Source organism: Vipera berus (genome assembly GCF_964194415.1).
Source record: "Vipera berus genome assembly, chromosome: 2".
NCBI classification, from domain to species: Eukaryota; Metazoa; Chordata; class Lepidosauria; order Squamata; family Viperidae; genus Vipera; species Vipera berus.
This window is the reverse complement of record NC_138203.1, coordinates 210830594-210847023: the sequence shown is the minus strand read 5'-3', so window position 1 is coordinate 210847023 and position 16430 is coordinate 210830594. Positions and strand designations below refer to the sequence as shown.

Sequence of the window (16430 nt, the reverse complement as noted above, 5' to 3'; positions counted from 1 at the left end):
AACTGTAACAAGAGGTTTTTGGACCTCTCGAGGCACAAATCTCCAGACGCTGATCTGATCTGATCAGATGAATGCTCCAACACTGGAGGTTTTTAAGAAGAGACTGGATAGCCATTTGCCTGAAATGGTATAAGGTTTCCTGCCTGAGCAGGGGGTTGGACTAGATGACCTCCAAGGTCCCTTCCAACAACAACAACTTCTTCTTCTTCTTCTTCTTCTTCTTATTATTATTATTATTATTATTATTATTATTATTATTATTATTATTATTAATATTTCAGATTTCTTAACTGCCCATCTCCCTCAGAAAGGGGCTCTGGGTAGTATTTACCAGAGTTATTAGAACTAAATTGTGAATCCCAAAGATAGTAAATGCAACACCAACTTTTTCAAAGGACTTGGGGAGATTCATGAAGTTATATATCAGTCATCAATACCTGCTCCAAATAGGTTGCTAGAAATAATAATTCTAAAAAACTAATATTAAAACACACCATAGAAATTAGGACAGATTCTGGAAGGATAATTACTGTCTCACCAATCTAGAGATTTTTTGAGAGTATCAACATGGATCAAGAAGAGCCTGTTGACACTGCATACTTGAATTTTTAAAGAGTTTTTGACAAAGTTCTTTTTTTTCTACCTTTGAATAAATGGTGAGCATGTGATAAGATCTTTCCTAATACCAATTCCTAAACTGGGATGCCTTGCGCACGGTCACTCATGCGCTCGTGACCTCTCGTCTTGATTACTGCAACGCTCTCTACATGGGGCTACCCTTGAAGACCACTCGGAGGCTCCAACTGGTACAGAATGCAGCCGCGAGAGTTGTATTGGGAGTCTCCCGATACTCCCGTGTTACACCTCTGCTCCGCGAGCTGCATTGGTTACCAGTTGTCTTCCGGGTGAGGTTCAAGGTGTTGGTAATGACCTGCAAAGCCCTCCATGGCATGGGTCCAGAATACCTTGGGGAGCACCTGCAGCCGGCGTCAACTTCCCTCCGCCCAGTACGCTCCCACAGAGAGGGCCTCCTCAGGGTGCCGCCGGTCAAAGAATGCCGACTGGTGGCCCCCAGGGGGAGAGCGTTCTCTGTGGGTGCACCGGATTTATGGAACCATCTTCCGGTTGAGCTCCGGATGGCGCCCGATCTCCGCTCCTTCCGGCGCGACCTTAAAACCTATCTTTTTAAACAAGCTGGCCTGGCCTGATGGGACGGGGTGGGATTTTTATTAACGACCTCAATTTTAAATTTGTATTATCTCTGGGCATTGTTTAATTATGTTTTAATAATCTAATTTTAACTTTTGTATCTAATTTTTATGTATTGCCCTGTTCACCGCCCTGAGTCTCTTGAGAGAAGGGCGGTATATAAATTAAATTAATAAAATAAATAAATAAATAAATAAATAAATAATTAAAAGGGGCGTTGTCTTACCTGAACGCCTTTTCTCAGCATGATGATGGAGAATCCATGAATGGGTTAACTCTGTCTTCCTGCCCAATTAGACTAAGTCAGTCAAACTTGCCACGCCTCTCCTGGGCCAGGACACCTCCCAGTCATGATGAAGGCGAAGCAAATGACGACAGTCTGACGTGTTGGCTTCCATACCCGACACAGGACCTGATGGACACTAAGGGGTGGGTGTGGATTCTCCATCACCATGCTGAGAAAAGGCGTTCAGGTAAAACAATACCCCTTCTCCAGCATGATAGATGGAGAATCCACGAACGGGACATACGAAAGCTGCCCTGTCCCTATGGGAGGGAATCAGTCTGGGCCTGTGTCCCACCCTGTGGCACTACCTGTTGCAGCACTCTCCAGCCAAATGAGGCGTCTGCGAAGGCAAACCTATCCAGTTTATAATGAATGCCTCACAAAAGGAAAAGGCGAGGATCATGTTGCCGCCCTACAAATGTCCTCAATGGACGCCTGTGTCGCCCAAGCCACAGAAGTTGCAGCACTAAGAGTGGAGTGAGCAGTGATAGCCTGAGAACTGACAGGGAATGAGATTGGCATGCCTCTGCAATACAAGCCCTGATCCACCTACCTATAGTGGAGGCAGAAACCTTCCGCCCCATAGTAGAGGGTTGAAAGGAAACAAAGAGGGCTTCCGACTTGTGAAAAGACGCTGTCGGCTTAATATAGTGGCGCAAAGCCCTGCAGACGTCCAGATTGTGCCATTGCTGTTCCAAGGCAACAGATGGATGAGGACAAAAATCCGGCAGAATGACTTCCTGCGCTCTATGAAACAAGGTATTGATCTTAGGAATATAGGAGGGATCCAATCGAAGGACCATCCTGTCAGCATGAAAAACGCATAAGTCCTGTCTGACAGAGAAAGCTGCCAAATCAGAAATGCGTCTAGCCGACGTGACGGCTATCAAGAAGGCCACCTTAATTGTCAAGAACCGCAGAGTACAGGTCCTGATGGGTTCAAATGGAAGAGAGGTAAGGGCCTGCAAGACCCGTGACAAATCCCAAGAGGGATACCAGTGAACCACTGGAGGTTTGGTGTTGGTCGCTCCTTTGAAAAATGAGCGTACCATAAGATGTTGAGCCAATGCCTCTGAATTACCCCAAGTAATACGGTGGAGAGAGCTGCTACTTGTCAGCAGATGTATTGGGCGCCAAGCCCTTGTTAAGCCCCTCCAATAAATAGTCCAAGATCCTCAGGATAGTAATAGCCGAAAGATCTAACTGGTTCTTATCACACCAACTACAGAAACTCTTCCAAGTGGAGTCACAGATCCTGTTTGTTGTAGGCCATCTGGAGGCCTGAATCATCGTAATTACCTCCAATGAATAAGACTCATGTGTCAGGAGCTGCCGCTCAAGTGCCAGGCGGTCAACTGGAGCCACTGGGGTTCTGGATGATGCAGAGCTCCCTGGCTGAGTGGAACGTGATCTGGAGGAATCCTCCATGGGGGAAGAGATTGACAGACTTACGAGGTCGGCAAACCATGGCCGTCTTGGCCAGTGTGGTGCAACAAGTATCACCTCTGCCCGCTCTTGCAGTAACTTGCAGATGACTGCCGGGATCAGAGGGAGAGGCAGAAAGGCATACAGCAAGCCCCCTGGCCAAGGGCTGTGGAAGGCATCCGTCCTCACTGCCCCCGGAGAGGGGAACCGGGAGGAAAACCTCGGGAGCTGGGAATTCGCCAGAGAAGTGAACAGATCCAGTACTGGCCGACCTAACCTCTCCGAAATCTCCTTGAAGAGATGACTCAGCAAGATTCTGGGAGCCAAAATTACCACGTCTATTCTGGGCACAGACTAAGTCGACACTGGGAGGTGTCCTGGCCCAAGAGAGGCGTGGCATGTTTGACTGACTTAGTCTAATTGGACAGGAAGACAGAGTTAACCCATTCGTGGATTCTTCATCTATCATGCTGGAGAAAGACAGAAAGCACAAGAATAAGAATGGGCAATTTTCTCAATGAAAGGAAGAAAAAAGTGGAGTCCCTTAAAGAACCAAGTCACAGCAGTGCTTTTAAGCTTTTGATAAATGACTCAGGGGTAAAGCAGAAAGCTAGTCTTTTTGGATTATATTAAAATAGCCAAGATTTTGAAAACTAAAAGTGATTGTTAAATTGCAAATGTGCTTTAAGAAAGTGATTCAATTTAATCAAATGTAAAGTGATGCATTAAAAATCCTGATGTCAAATTAGCTTCTGAGCTGTCTGGAACTAACCAGGTTCATTCAGATATACCATGTCTACCCCCACCCCCCAAATGTACGTATTATTGCATAAAAGAACGTGTTAGTACATACCTTGGTTCCTTTCCGCTGCCTTAGGTTTGCTGCTTTCACCACTTTGGCTGGAGTTGAATGTTCTAATAAAAATGGAGAAAAGTCAAACATTAGAACACCAATTTCATTACTGAAATAATCTAGATTTCTGTACAGAAAATGCAGTCTCCATTGAATCATGTACCCAATCACAATTCAAAATCGACAAGTTATACAAGATGCAAGGTTTATATCTCTTCTTTAGTCCACCTCAACATAAGAAAACTTAATGTCATGCTTCAATTTCTACCAAAGTGAATGTGTACAACTGCATATCCACTGGGATTGGATATACAGTCCAGGCTATAAATTGTATCTGTTCACTGAAAAAAAAGGGCAGGACTGTTTCTGGAGAGTTAGCATGCTTTCTGAGTTTAGGCTCATTAAGGTCTTTCTCCAAAAAGTGTGTCTTCTGGTAGATTGGGGGGGGAGGGATACTCTAATGCAGGTGTGTTCAAACTCAGTCCTTTTATTTATTTATTTATTTATTGATGGGATTTATATCCCGCCCTATCTCCTGAAGGACTCAGGGCGGCTCACAATAAAACATATAATAAGTGCATAAATCAAGATAAATGAAATTGAGAACATCAGTGCAATAAAAAATTAGAGAATTTAAAAATGAATTAAAAATACTAAATATAAATTAATTAAGATGCCTGTCAGTCTAGGTCAGCTTGGTGGAACAGGTGTGTTTTGAGGCCGCGGCGAAAGGATTGGAGGTTTTGGGCTATCCGAAGCTCAGGGGGAAGCTGATTCCATAGGGTTGGTGCTCCCACAGAGAAGGCCCTCCCCCTGGGGGTCGCCAGCCGACATTGCCTAGCTGACGGTACCCTGAGGAGGCCTTCTCTGTGTGAGCGTACTGGACGATGGGAATTTGTTCCCGGCAGCAGATGGTCCTGCAAGTACCAGGCATGCTGGCTGAGGAGTTCTGGGAGTTGAAGTCCATGAGTCATAAAAGGGCCGAATGGGCAGTGATAGAATCGTCCTTATCTACCATCCCTTCTTTGCAGAAATTGCCAGTGAAGCTGATAATTTGAGCCTCTACAGATACTAAATACAGAAACAGTTTTAGAATTTAATATATATCTAGATCTGAATGCTCCAACACTGGAGGTTTTTAAGAAGAGACTGGACAGCCACTTGCCTGAAATGGTATAAGGTTTCCTGCCTAGGGGGTTGGACTAGATGACCTCCAAGGTCCCTTCCAACTTTATATTATTATTATTATTATTATTATTATTATTATTATTATTATTATTATTATTATTATTATTATTATTATTATTATTATTATTATTATTATTATTATCTAATGCAGTCCCCATCAACCTAAGGCAAAATCCAAAATCACATCATGCTGCAAACTTCAGAATATTTTCTTAGTTTTCTTCTCAGTTGCAAAAGCATTCTGTTACAGTATACGGGACTATGCAAGGAAAAGTTGGAACAATATACTTTGTTCACCAACAGAAAAGAATAGAAGGTCCTGAACAGGGTTCACAACTGTTAATAAAAATGTAAAACAGCTATCACATGGTTTGAGGTATGATAACACACAACCAGCTGAATATGCTATCATTTTCACATCTGACTAACAATCTTGCTAGATAGGATATGATCATTATGAAATAGCTTACAAATTACAATGCTACAGCTATTCATAATGTCACAAATAGTAGGATTTTTAAAAAAGAGAACACCCATAATATTTTTCATAGATTTCTTGTAGAATGTCATCTACAAGATATCATTTTCTTCCTAACTTCTCTGTACTGATCATAAGAATCCCAAATACACTGTACCTGAACTAATGTGCAGTTGACATAGAAAAAGCAGACTATTCAACTTTAACTGCATTTCAATGTTTGCATCGCCTATAGTAATATATTTGAAACGTTTCTATTTTTTCCATCAATTCCAGCCAGATAGCTAAAGTTAACAAATTAGTAACCTCTACTTACAGATCTAGAAGAGCTATATTCAAAGCCATAACTAAAAGAAATTTTACTAGTTTCCAGAGAGAACTTGTTTTTAACTGCAAAACTTGTCAGTTTAAGCCTATGTAATTAAGGCATTTATACTGTAATAATATAAACAGATCATGTAAGTTTAGCAGTAATTTTTCTTGTACTGCTTATTTATATGGACTTAGATAAAAACTCAAATGCCACTTAGCACATGCACATACAGTATCTCAAAACTCACTAAGATGTTCATTGCTAATATTATCTCGCCTCTCTCTGTCAGTTGCTCATGTTCCAAAGGTTAGACTTGAGCCTCACAATATTCAAAGCCCAAAGTAGGTACACTGCATTCACCAGAATTCTGAAGAAAAATTCCTGATGGAATCAAATAGTAAATGCTCTGTCAAAGTAACAGAACTTCAAGTGCTGCTAAAGGAGTACTTGAATTCATTTTATTCAATAGTTCGTGAACTTCCTCTGTCTTCTTTTAATGAAACAGTGTGCTAAAAAGGGAATCTATTTTGGAAAAGTGCATTATAGAAATGCCATGCAGTTTTGAAGGGATGGTTAAAAGTGGAATAATGACATATGGGGGGCATTTATTTGCTTCAAGTTTGGGAAGAAGTTATTTCCAATGAGCAGAGAAATATTTAAATAATATCATGGCTGACACTATGAGGTGAGGTTAAAAAAAAGCTGAATCTGAAAACAGATAGTGTGTGTAGGTATGTACACACACACACACACACACACACACACACACACACACACACATACAAAACTATCTCCAAAATTGTCTAGTTTTCTCACAGGTAAATTACTTCAATCTCTCTTCCCCCAACCTTTTCACTCACAACTTCACAACTTTATATCTATCCCTTTAAGTTTCGCACCACCATGGAACCATATTACAAAAGATATTCTCTCAGAAGAGATGTAGGAAATTTTACTGTATCCAAATGGCAGAAACTAAGGACAGCTCCTTGATATGAAGCATGTCTAAAATCTGTTTTGCAGCAGGCAACTGTGCATCTTAAAATATAACCCAATCCAATTCTGGGTCACAAGTCTGCCAATTGCACTTCAGCAATTCTGGACAGAGTGTTAAGCTGTTCCACACTATAGATACTACATGCTGTCTTACTTCTGTTTAGGACGATCATATAATGAATATTAATAAATCTAATCAGGATTTTTCTGCAGTCCTAACAATCTGTGATATAATTTTTTGTCACCATGTACTCGATAAGCACATACTCAGTTTGTGTCAGAATCTTCTGCTAAATGCTTACAATTATTTATTTTTTAAAAAAGGGTAGTAAGATAACCTTAACACCCAAAAGAGATCAAACTGCAGAAAACAGCAAACTAATGTGATAAATCTAGAACTATAGTAACAATAGCAAAGAATGTGCAATTGAAAAACAGAATTGCCATAGAATGTCTACATTACAGGACTATTTTTTGCTAATATGGACAACACATAAATTATTTATCTAGCAACACAGGACAACAACCCAGGTTTGTTATAAGCATGCAACTCTCTCTAGAATTCCAGAAAAGCAAAAACAGTTTTATTTATGTGTTGAAACAACAGGCAGTGGTTGTTGCTATCTTCCCGGTGGTTCCTTTGAATGTTTATTTGCTAAGTTTTGTTGATGACCGTCTAATTTGGGGCCAATCAATAAAACATTTCTCACTAAAAATCAGTATAAAGGCATTTATAAGTAGAAGACTAAATACCATTAGTGCCGTCCCAATTTTGGATTAATACCATAAAGGAAGGAAACTCTACAGAAGACAATAAAAAAATAATAGCTGGTCTAATATTAATAACAGATCTCCTTCCCCTCCCCCAGTCCTGATTGCTACCTCATCATGGTGTGTGAGGGGGTGGGGGAGGGGGGGGACAAAGAACACAAGAAGTGTATGCCAAGAATATACAATCACAGCAGGGTCACCCAAGGCAAGAAGGTCATCTCAGCTGACATCAGCTAAAATAACCAGGTATTTATCAGTGATACAGGAAGATGCTTGAGGTGGACAGTCACTTTAGCAACAATGACAAAGGCATCATTTCATTTTACATGGGAGAAGGTAACAGTAAACCACTCCTGTATTTTACCAAGAAAGCTGCTGGATAGAAAGTATAACATGACTGACAATAGAGTGCAGATGAAGGGTCTCCCAGGTTAGATGTCACTCAACATGCTACTGAGGAAGTTCTCAAGTGTTTACTGCAAAAGTAGATAAAGCCTTTGAACATCTAATTTTCTCATGCAGGAAAAGAAAATTTGAAGCGGCAAAGACAATTATAATGAGAAAATGGAACCTATGAAATATGAATATGGGAAAGTTCAACATATTGGAAGAAGAACTGAACCAACCAGACACTGGCATAATATGCATTAGCAAATTCAGCAGACTGAAATTCATCACTTTCATTTAAAGACCATGTTGTCTATTGCTTAAAATATTGGCGGGGGGACAACACTGCTTTCTTTAGTTCGGAAGGATAACAAAAACAATACTTTATGCATTTAATGACCAAATGATATGAATTAGATTTTGTGGACAACCTTTTAATAATAAAAATATCCAAGTTTATGTTCCAACTATTGATGTAGAAGAGGAGGTGGTGGTTGCATTTTATAAATTATTTATTCATATATCACATTTAGAAATGATCAAATGCAATTTGAAATCAACAGAACTGCAATCAAGATGTGCTACTTGAGGTTGGAGATTGAAATGCAAAGTTGGAAATATTAAGGAGAAAAATGTAGCTAAATTGTATGGAAACCAAGTGAAGCAGGATGATTTATTTATTTCTGCCAATTAAATGATTTCTCCATTTTAACAACCTTCAAAAACTAATATGATGACCATATAAGATCACCATATGGAGTACACAAAAGTCAAACTGACTATATTATGTACAAAGGGGAAAAAAGCTCAGTTATAATAGCAAAGACCTAACTGGGGGTTGATAGCAGAACAGATCTCATATTGCTCATGTGCAACTTCCACGTTAAGCTAAAAATGAAGAATGTCTTCTAGAATATGATCTTAAGCATATACTCATGTTCATGGAGAACCTCAGGAATTGTTTTGAAGTACTAAATTTCATTACATGGAATTAGAGAAATTGTGGAATGAACTCAAAGAAACTGTTAAGGATAAATGTGAAAGGGGACTGCCAAAGAGCACAAACAGAAAAAAGCAAATTGGGTGTCAGACTAAACTACAGAAATTGCCAAGAAGAGAACAGAAGACAAAGCCAAGAAAGACAAAGATCTCAGGAAGGAACTTAACATAGAATTTCAGAGTTCACTGTTAGAACATTGGAGATGAAAACAGATATAAAAAAAGAAAAAAGAAAACTCTTCTAAACTCAGAACTCTGAACTCAGGAGGAGCTTCCAGCCTCAAACTGATATGCTAAAGGACATCAACACCAATACAACAGATTCAAAGAAGATCAAACGAAGATTAAAGAGCATATTGACATTCTTTACTATAGAAATGTCAACATCCAAGATACTACTTACAAGAACCTCTAGTACCAGAGGATATATCAGCAATCGCATTATCGAGTCAGAAGACTATAGAAATTGGTGGAATAGCTACAAAAATATGGCAAGCAGCAGAAGAAGAAAGAGTAAAAGTTCTAACCAAGTTATGCCAACAAATCAGAAAACAATAGTGGCCCAGAGGTTGGAAGAGGTCAATCAACATAATAATACAGGTAGTCTCCAACTTACAACCACAATTAAGCCCAAAATTTCTGTTGGCATGCGAGTGAGTTTTGTCCCATGTTACAACTTTAGCAAGAGTGACCTGGATAACTTTCCTTTATTGAATTTACAAAAAAAAAGACTTGTTAAAGCATTGAGGAATTTGTGAGAAGATACAAAGATAAAATGAAATGAAATTACGGTAAGTTCTTAAGGCACCAAGATTACTAAAAGTAAAAAGAAAAACTACAGAGTTGATTTGTTTGATCCATGTTAAAACACATTTACTATCTGTGATAATGTTCAGTGGACATTTACTGATCTGGATTGAATGATGAACTTTTAAGGATTTGTTTAGATACAAGATGAGGTATGAGAAGGACAGACTGTTGTGTTTTAAGAGAAGGTGATATATATTCATTTTTGTTAATTTGCACTAGTTTTTATCATTTTAATTGCAATTTATCTTCTAACTCATTGAATACATTTTTGTGAAAGAGTAAATTTCATTTGCTTTTTCCCAAGAAGTTATTTTTTTTAAAAAAATCAGGCCTCAAGATATAGTGTGCAATACACGTAATTACATAAAAATATAAAAACAAGATGCTTCATATCACATGCAACCACAAATGGAAACAACACATAGGGCTAACTATAATTAAGATTCCTATTTTATTCCAGTCTCAGAATCCCACTGCTGACCTGCAGCATGTGTTGGAAAAATCATCTTGATGGGAGCCCTATAAAATGTTGGAATTGTAATTCCAGTATGTTTGGAGAATCAAAGCTTATAGAATTCTAGTACAGAAGAATATACATACAGATATGCATAGAGGTCTAAAAACTGTATCTAAGAGGGCATTTTATGAAAGAAGTTGTAAGTTCTTTATCCTGCAATATACGTAACTCTACAGTCAGGTTTCTGCAAAATTATATATATATGTATGTGTGTGTGTGTGTGTGTGTGTGTGTGTGTGTGTTAAAATACGATCCTTCAATGAAGGATTTATCAACTAACAGAAAAATATCTGCTATTACCCTTCTTATTCCTGTATAAATCCCATGTTATCATGTCACATTTATTTTTTTTAAAAAAAGACTAAGAATAGTCATAATTCTCTCTATAAATTTGGTATTAGTATAAATAGTCCTAATATTGTATACATATAAATGCTTTTTGTGCTGGATAGGGAAAAGAGCAAGGTAATGATTTACATGTTCAAGGTCATTTGTTCAAAAGATTATACTTCTGGTTCTAATTCTAATTCAAAGGGCATCTCAGTCCCCGTTTTAAAGAAACACAAACAGCTAGGTCACTCTGTCTTTCCAACCACTCCAAAGACAAGAGAAGAGAGAGAGAGAGAGAAAAAGAAAGCTTAACTGTACCTCCTCATTTGCAGTATGTGAAACTGAAGAAAAGAATTCTCGGGAAAATCCAAAAGTTGACTGCCTTTCAAGAAAGTTATATGTAAAATAATCAGTTGGCAGCTCAGATGAACACTTAGCTTTTGAGTGTCCAAGTTTCTAATCCAATCTCAAGCATACAGTCAAAAGTAAAAGAATTATTAACAGAAGGGGGAGGAGGAAAAGCACAGTGGGCTGGTTTTTGAAAAGAGTTCCCAGCTGAATGCCATATTAATCCTTCCACCTGTGTTTGTCTATCATAACCTTGGATTGGAACTCTTGAGAAAATCTACATATTTTTTTCAGCTGTCACAAGGCACTTCCATGAACATAAAGTAAACCACCTTCTGAAATTTAACCTTTTGGGAGCATCTGCCCAGAACTTAAAGCAAAAATGGAAGTTGAGCTATGCAATTCATTTCAAAGCATGCGGAAACATAAATGTTGTACCTTTTAAAGAAACATCTTTCCTTGATACCATGCAGAGAAATGAAATACAGAGCCCTAATATTTTGAATCGAGAACACCAATAGTTGTACTACCTTGCCACCCTGAAAAGAACCTAAAAATAATTGTCAAAATTTTCTTTCTATGTAAGTTGAGCAATGTCTCAATTTAGGTATCACATAAAGTCACAAAAACTTAACTTCTATAGAATCAGACTTATTGTTTCATCTGGTTTAGTAGTCTGCAAAATAATTGACAGCATTTTTACAGGTTTAGGCACATTGTGTTTGCAATCCCTATGTTATCTGAAACAATCTGGGACTGAAGCATTCTGCACGCAAACCGTGCACATATGTTCCGCTTACAGACTGCTGTACTAATAAAAAAAGAAGTCTCATTAATTGCTACACAAGTACACAGGAATAACTGAAACAATACTATTTGTTGATAGAATAAAGTCTAAAATATTCAAAAGAAATTACTACTGCTTAAGAGCACTATTTTTAAAGAAAAAAGTGAACAAAATCTCTTCCTACAATCCTGGCTCTGCTTTCGTGCACATACGCAGCTTGGGCTCTAACGAAAAACTTGTTAACAGTTAATTATTACCTACTCAAATACATGATCTCTGAACAGACTGGCAGTCAAGGAAAGCCAAGAACGATCTTTCTTAAAGCAGTCTCAACTATATCACAATGCTAATAATGCTTCATCTTTGCTCTTTCTTCCATGACAACCACCTATCTCTACCGGAGAAATCTTCCTTTCACTAGACATCTTGCATCTCTACTAAGGTGAAACTGCACAACTGTGCAGAAAATGCAGTTTCAATTGAGTGACAAACCACAATGGAAATCAGAGCAATGTGATCTGCAGGCGGCCATATTGAGAGCAACATGCACATTAGTATGTATATTTGTGTGTGTGTGTGTGTGTGTGTGTGTGTGTGTGTGAGCCTGTGAGTAAAGGTGAATACACCAAAATTTCATTTATAAAAATTCTGTTCAGAACCCAAATTTATTCTATGATTTTCATATGTATTTTAGTAACTTTTAATTTGGACGTTGCATGTTGTCCTGAATCAAGCTGAGTTGGCCAGCCATGAAAGTTAAATACGGGCAATCTTCAACTTTTGAATGTCACTTAGCAACCATTTAAAGTCCTGATGGACCTTCCAAAAGGTACGTATGACCTCGATTTGAAGTTCTGGCAGCCACCTCCCCAGTCACATGATCACATTTTGGGCACTCAGCGAAGTGACTCAAATTTACAGATGTTTGGCGCAACCAGGACTGTTCCAAAAGCTGTTCGCCCTGTCAAACAGAGCAATCGCCTTAGTAAGAGAGGTGACCAAGAACTCACTCTGAGCTCCAGAGATCCTGTGTGGCATTGGGCAGAGTTCCAGAAGGACAACCATCATTGCAGCCCTCCACCAACCTGGGCTTTATGGCAGAGTGGCTAGACAGAAGCTTCTCCTCAGTGCAAAACACATGAAAGCCCACTTGGAGTTTGCAGAAAAGCACATGAAGGACTCTTGGACTGTGAGGAACAAGATTCTCTGGTCTGAGAAACTAAGACTGAACTTTTTGGCCTCATTTGTAAAAGCTTTGTCTAGAGGAAACCAGGTACTTACCGCTCATCATCTGCCTAATATCATACCAACAAGTGAAGCATGGTGGTTTTTTAGCAGCAGGGACTGGGAGACTGGTCAGGGTTGGGGGAAAGCTGACTGGAGCTAAGTACAGGGATATCCTCAATGAAATCCGTTCCACAGTGCTCAGGATCTCAGACTGGGCCAAAGGTTCATTTTCCAACATGACAACGATCCTAAACACACAGCCAAGACAACACAGGAGTGGCTTAAGGACAACTCTATGAATGTCCTTGAGTGGCCCAGCCACAGCCCTGACTTGAACCCTATTGAAGATCTTTGGAGGGACATAAAAATGGCTTTCATCAACACTCATCACCCAATGTGATTGAGCTTGAAGATTTGCAAGGAAGAATGGCAGAAAATCCCCCAATCCAGGTGTTCAAAGCTTGTTGTATCATACCCCAAAAGACTTGAAGCTGTTGAAGGTACTTCAGCAAAGTACTGAGTGAAGGATCTGAATACTTATGCCTATGTGATATTTCAGTTTTTTCTTTTTAATAAATTTACAGACATTTTTAAAATTCTGTTTCCACTTTGTTATTATGTGGTACTAAGTGTAGAATAGATTAATGAGAAAAAATGAATTTCAGTAACTGTGGAATCAGGCTGCAGCATAACAAAATTGACAAAAGTGAAGGGGGGTCTGAATACTTTCTAAATGCACTGTAGCTCGGTGCTGAATTGTGGGGTCCTTGGTGCTCTCTGAGCTTGGTTGTTTGCTGTTTCTCAATTACATAATATCAGTGTGACATCACACCCTTACCTAGTTGGATAATGAATCATCTGTAAGTAAACACTATATTCAAATAATTCAAGGCCAAATATACATATTGTTTGACCATTGTATCAATTTAATATTTTATTTGGGGGCATTTAGTAGATCAGTTTGTTACATATTTCTAAACAATACTTTTAAAAGGGAAAATTAAAATGAAGGGAAATGTTTCTATCCTTAGAGACTGAAGTTATAATGCACAACCATTCCACGCCAAGGAAAATCTTCAGATTCAACAATACTGCCCGCAAACATCACGTGAAGCATGCAGAATCAGAATCCCAATATCTTCAATCAAGTAAAAGCAATTCTCAGAAAAACTATACACAAACCAATGTAAATTGTATTACATAAGAAACTTTCTGTAAGATGTTAAATGAAAAGTACTGTATCAATTACTACTCTATTAGGATTTTAAAAATACTGAAATTCAGAGAACCAAGGCCATGCATTTCCTTGAATAATTACTGTATTTAGCCTTGTCTGAGAAGTATGGCACATTTGTTTCAGAACAGTTCTAACAGTTGAAAAAAATAAGTGCAATATTAAATTGTATCAATTTAATCAACAGGAACAATACAGAAATTAGAATAAAAGCAAAATTAGAGTAATATTTTTCTCGATCCTTTTTCCCCATGTAACTCTTATAGGTACAACTAAATAGAAATGACCATGTCTGTGTCAGAATAGCAATTAAAAAAACAACTCCACTTAAGTTATATTGTATCTCTGATTAAAAGCTAAAAGCTAAAAATTACATTAAAGCAATATGCATATACAGTGCAGTCATTCTACAAAGATGCAATTTTTTTCACTTTTTTCAAGTAAAATCCTTGGAAAAAAATTCAAATATCAAATTTTTTCTATGTCAAAATGCAATGTCTCGATATTTTATTTTGGTTAGGGAGGATTAAGTGCTGCAGGTATCTTTCTTTTCTAAATAGCTCCACAGCTTGTTGAATGAAAAAAGGTCATTTTCTAAAGTTTTCCAACCATTTGAATCTGACTTTGCAACAAGGTGTCCTAATTAGGCTGTTTTCCATTGGAAATTTAATTTCCTCAAGACAAAAAAAGCCCCCTTTTAAAAGAAGCAAACAACAACCACCCACAATATATTTTTCTCATAACCCAAATTAGAATATTTTTTCCTTAAATTAAAAGGAAATTCAAGTACCATTAATGTTATTCAGGCAGTATTCAAATTGAAGCTTGGCTTGGGATTTAACATAATGAAACTTAAATATTTTCATTATTATTTTTACTAATTAACTACAATAAATTATTATACCATGCTTTGTGAATCTTGTAAATTAAGTTGGGTTGAGAGAGCACCATTGGGCCAAAGTCTCCACGTGAGTTTTTGTGGTTGCAATAAAAACTTGAACCTTGTCCCAATCCAAGTTAATCACAATACTGAGCTAGTTTACAAGACAGCAGAAAAATTGCTCTACAAAGTGACAGAAATAATTTTAAGGGTGGTATTAGCCAGAATCCATTTATTGTCAGCTTTCAAAATACTGCTTAATAAGACTAGCTGTAGAAAAACAGTACGCTGCAGCTATTATAAAATTGCAATTTTTGACCAGTCTTTTCTTACTGTGTTAATTGATTTTCAAAAATTCGGACCGAACAAAACAGTTACTGAAGCATGCAAGTACAAAGTTCAGGTTAATATTGGTACATGCTAAGAATGGAGAAAAAAAGATCTACAAATAAGAAAGTGTGTGGTATTTTAAAATCCAGTTCTAATATAACTGATTGATCAGTCCACCTGTATAAACAAGGTACTTTTTCCTAGAGAACCAAAAGTATATTTAAATCAGTTATTAGTTAAGCTGGGATTGGTACTGTTCTGTTTTCTGGGAAAGAAAAATGACAAGGGGCACATCTACTTTGCATATTACACAGCATATTCCTTGCATAAAAGGAATATAAATACAACAAAGAATTGTTCACAGGCTAAATTTCAGCAAAACAAACACATTCCAGCTAGGGTACAGTCTGAAACACATTATTTTAAATTAAAATTCTTTTAGATGATATAAAATACAAAAAACTTCAATAATTTCACACTGGCACAAAGCCATATGACAAAAATAATTTATTCTTACAGTGTAAATGAATTTAATGTGAAGTATTTCTCACTATATTTAGTTAACACCTTGTTAGCTGATTTAAAACACCCTATTACACAAATATATATTAAATACATAAACTGGAATATCAGAAATGTATTTAAAATTACATCAGATTATTTAAGCTAGTTAGTCCACATCACAATAAAGCTGGCCATATGGATATAGCCACAAAAAACCTTCATCTTAAGGAGCAGCCAAAGAGATGGGAATTGCAAAATTTAAATCTAAATTTAAATCTAAGTCTCTAGTAGTCTGCCCAGCCTTTCTGGCAGTTAAAAGATCAAAACCTAATTGCAAGACTAAACTACCTAACATAAATTCTTACTAGATTTTGTATTTTACCAACTTCTTCAAAAATAAATCTACCTGAAGCATCTGTCCCCTGCTTCACTTTTCCTGGGCTTCCTGCTTCCAGAGAATTCCAGTATGCTTCAATTTTGAACCTATTGAGATGATAAACCCCAGCATCCTTTTGGTATTCATCTGTTCCTTCTTCAGTTCTTCCTCAAGATATAAAA

The 16430-nt window shown here is 37.6% G+C and overlaps 1 protein-coding gene across 4 annotated transcripts in view; it reads right to left on the bottom strand.

The window, feature by feature from the left end:
• LARP1 (La ribonucleoprotein 1, translational regulator) overlaps window positions 1-16430 on the bottom strand; it is an 86902-nt gene that overhangs the window by 44217 nt on the left and 26255 nt on the right. For all 4 annotated transcript variants that reach the window (XM_081320438.1, XM_081320439.1, XM_081320441.1 and 1 more), the window contains exon 2: window positions 3774-3835. In XM_081320438.1, the coding sequence (XP_081176564.1) occupies window positions 3774-3835 (62 nt within the window). The remainder of the gene's footprint in view (window positions 1-3773; window positions 3836-16430) is intronic.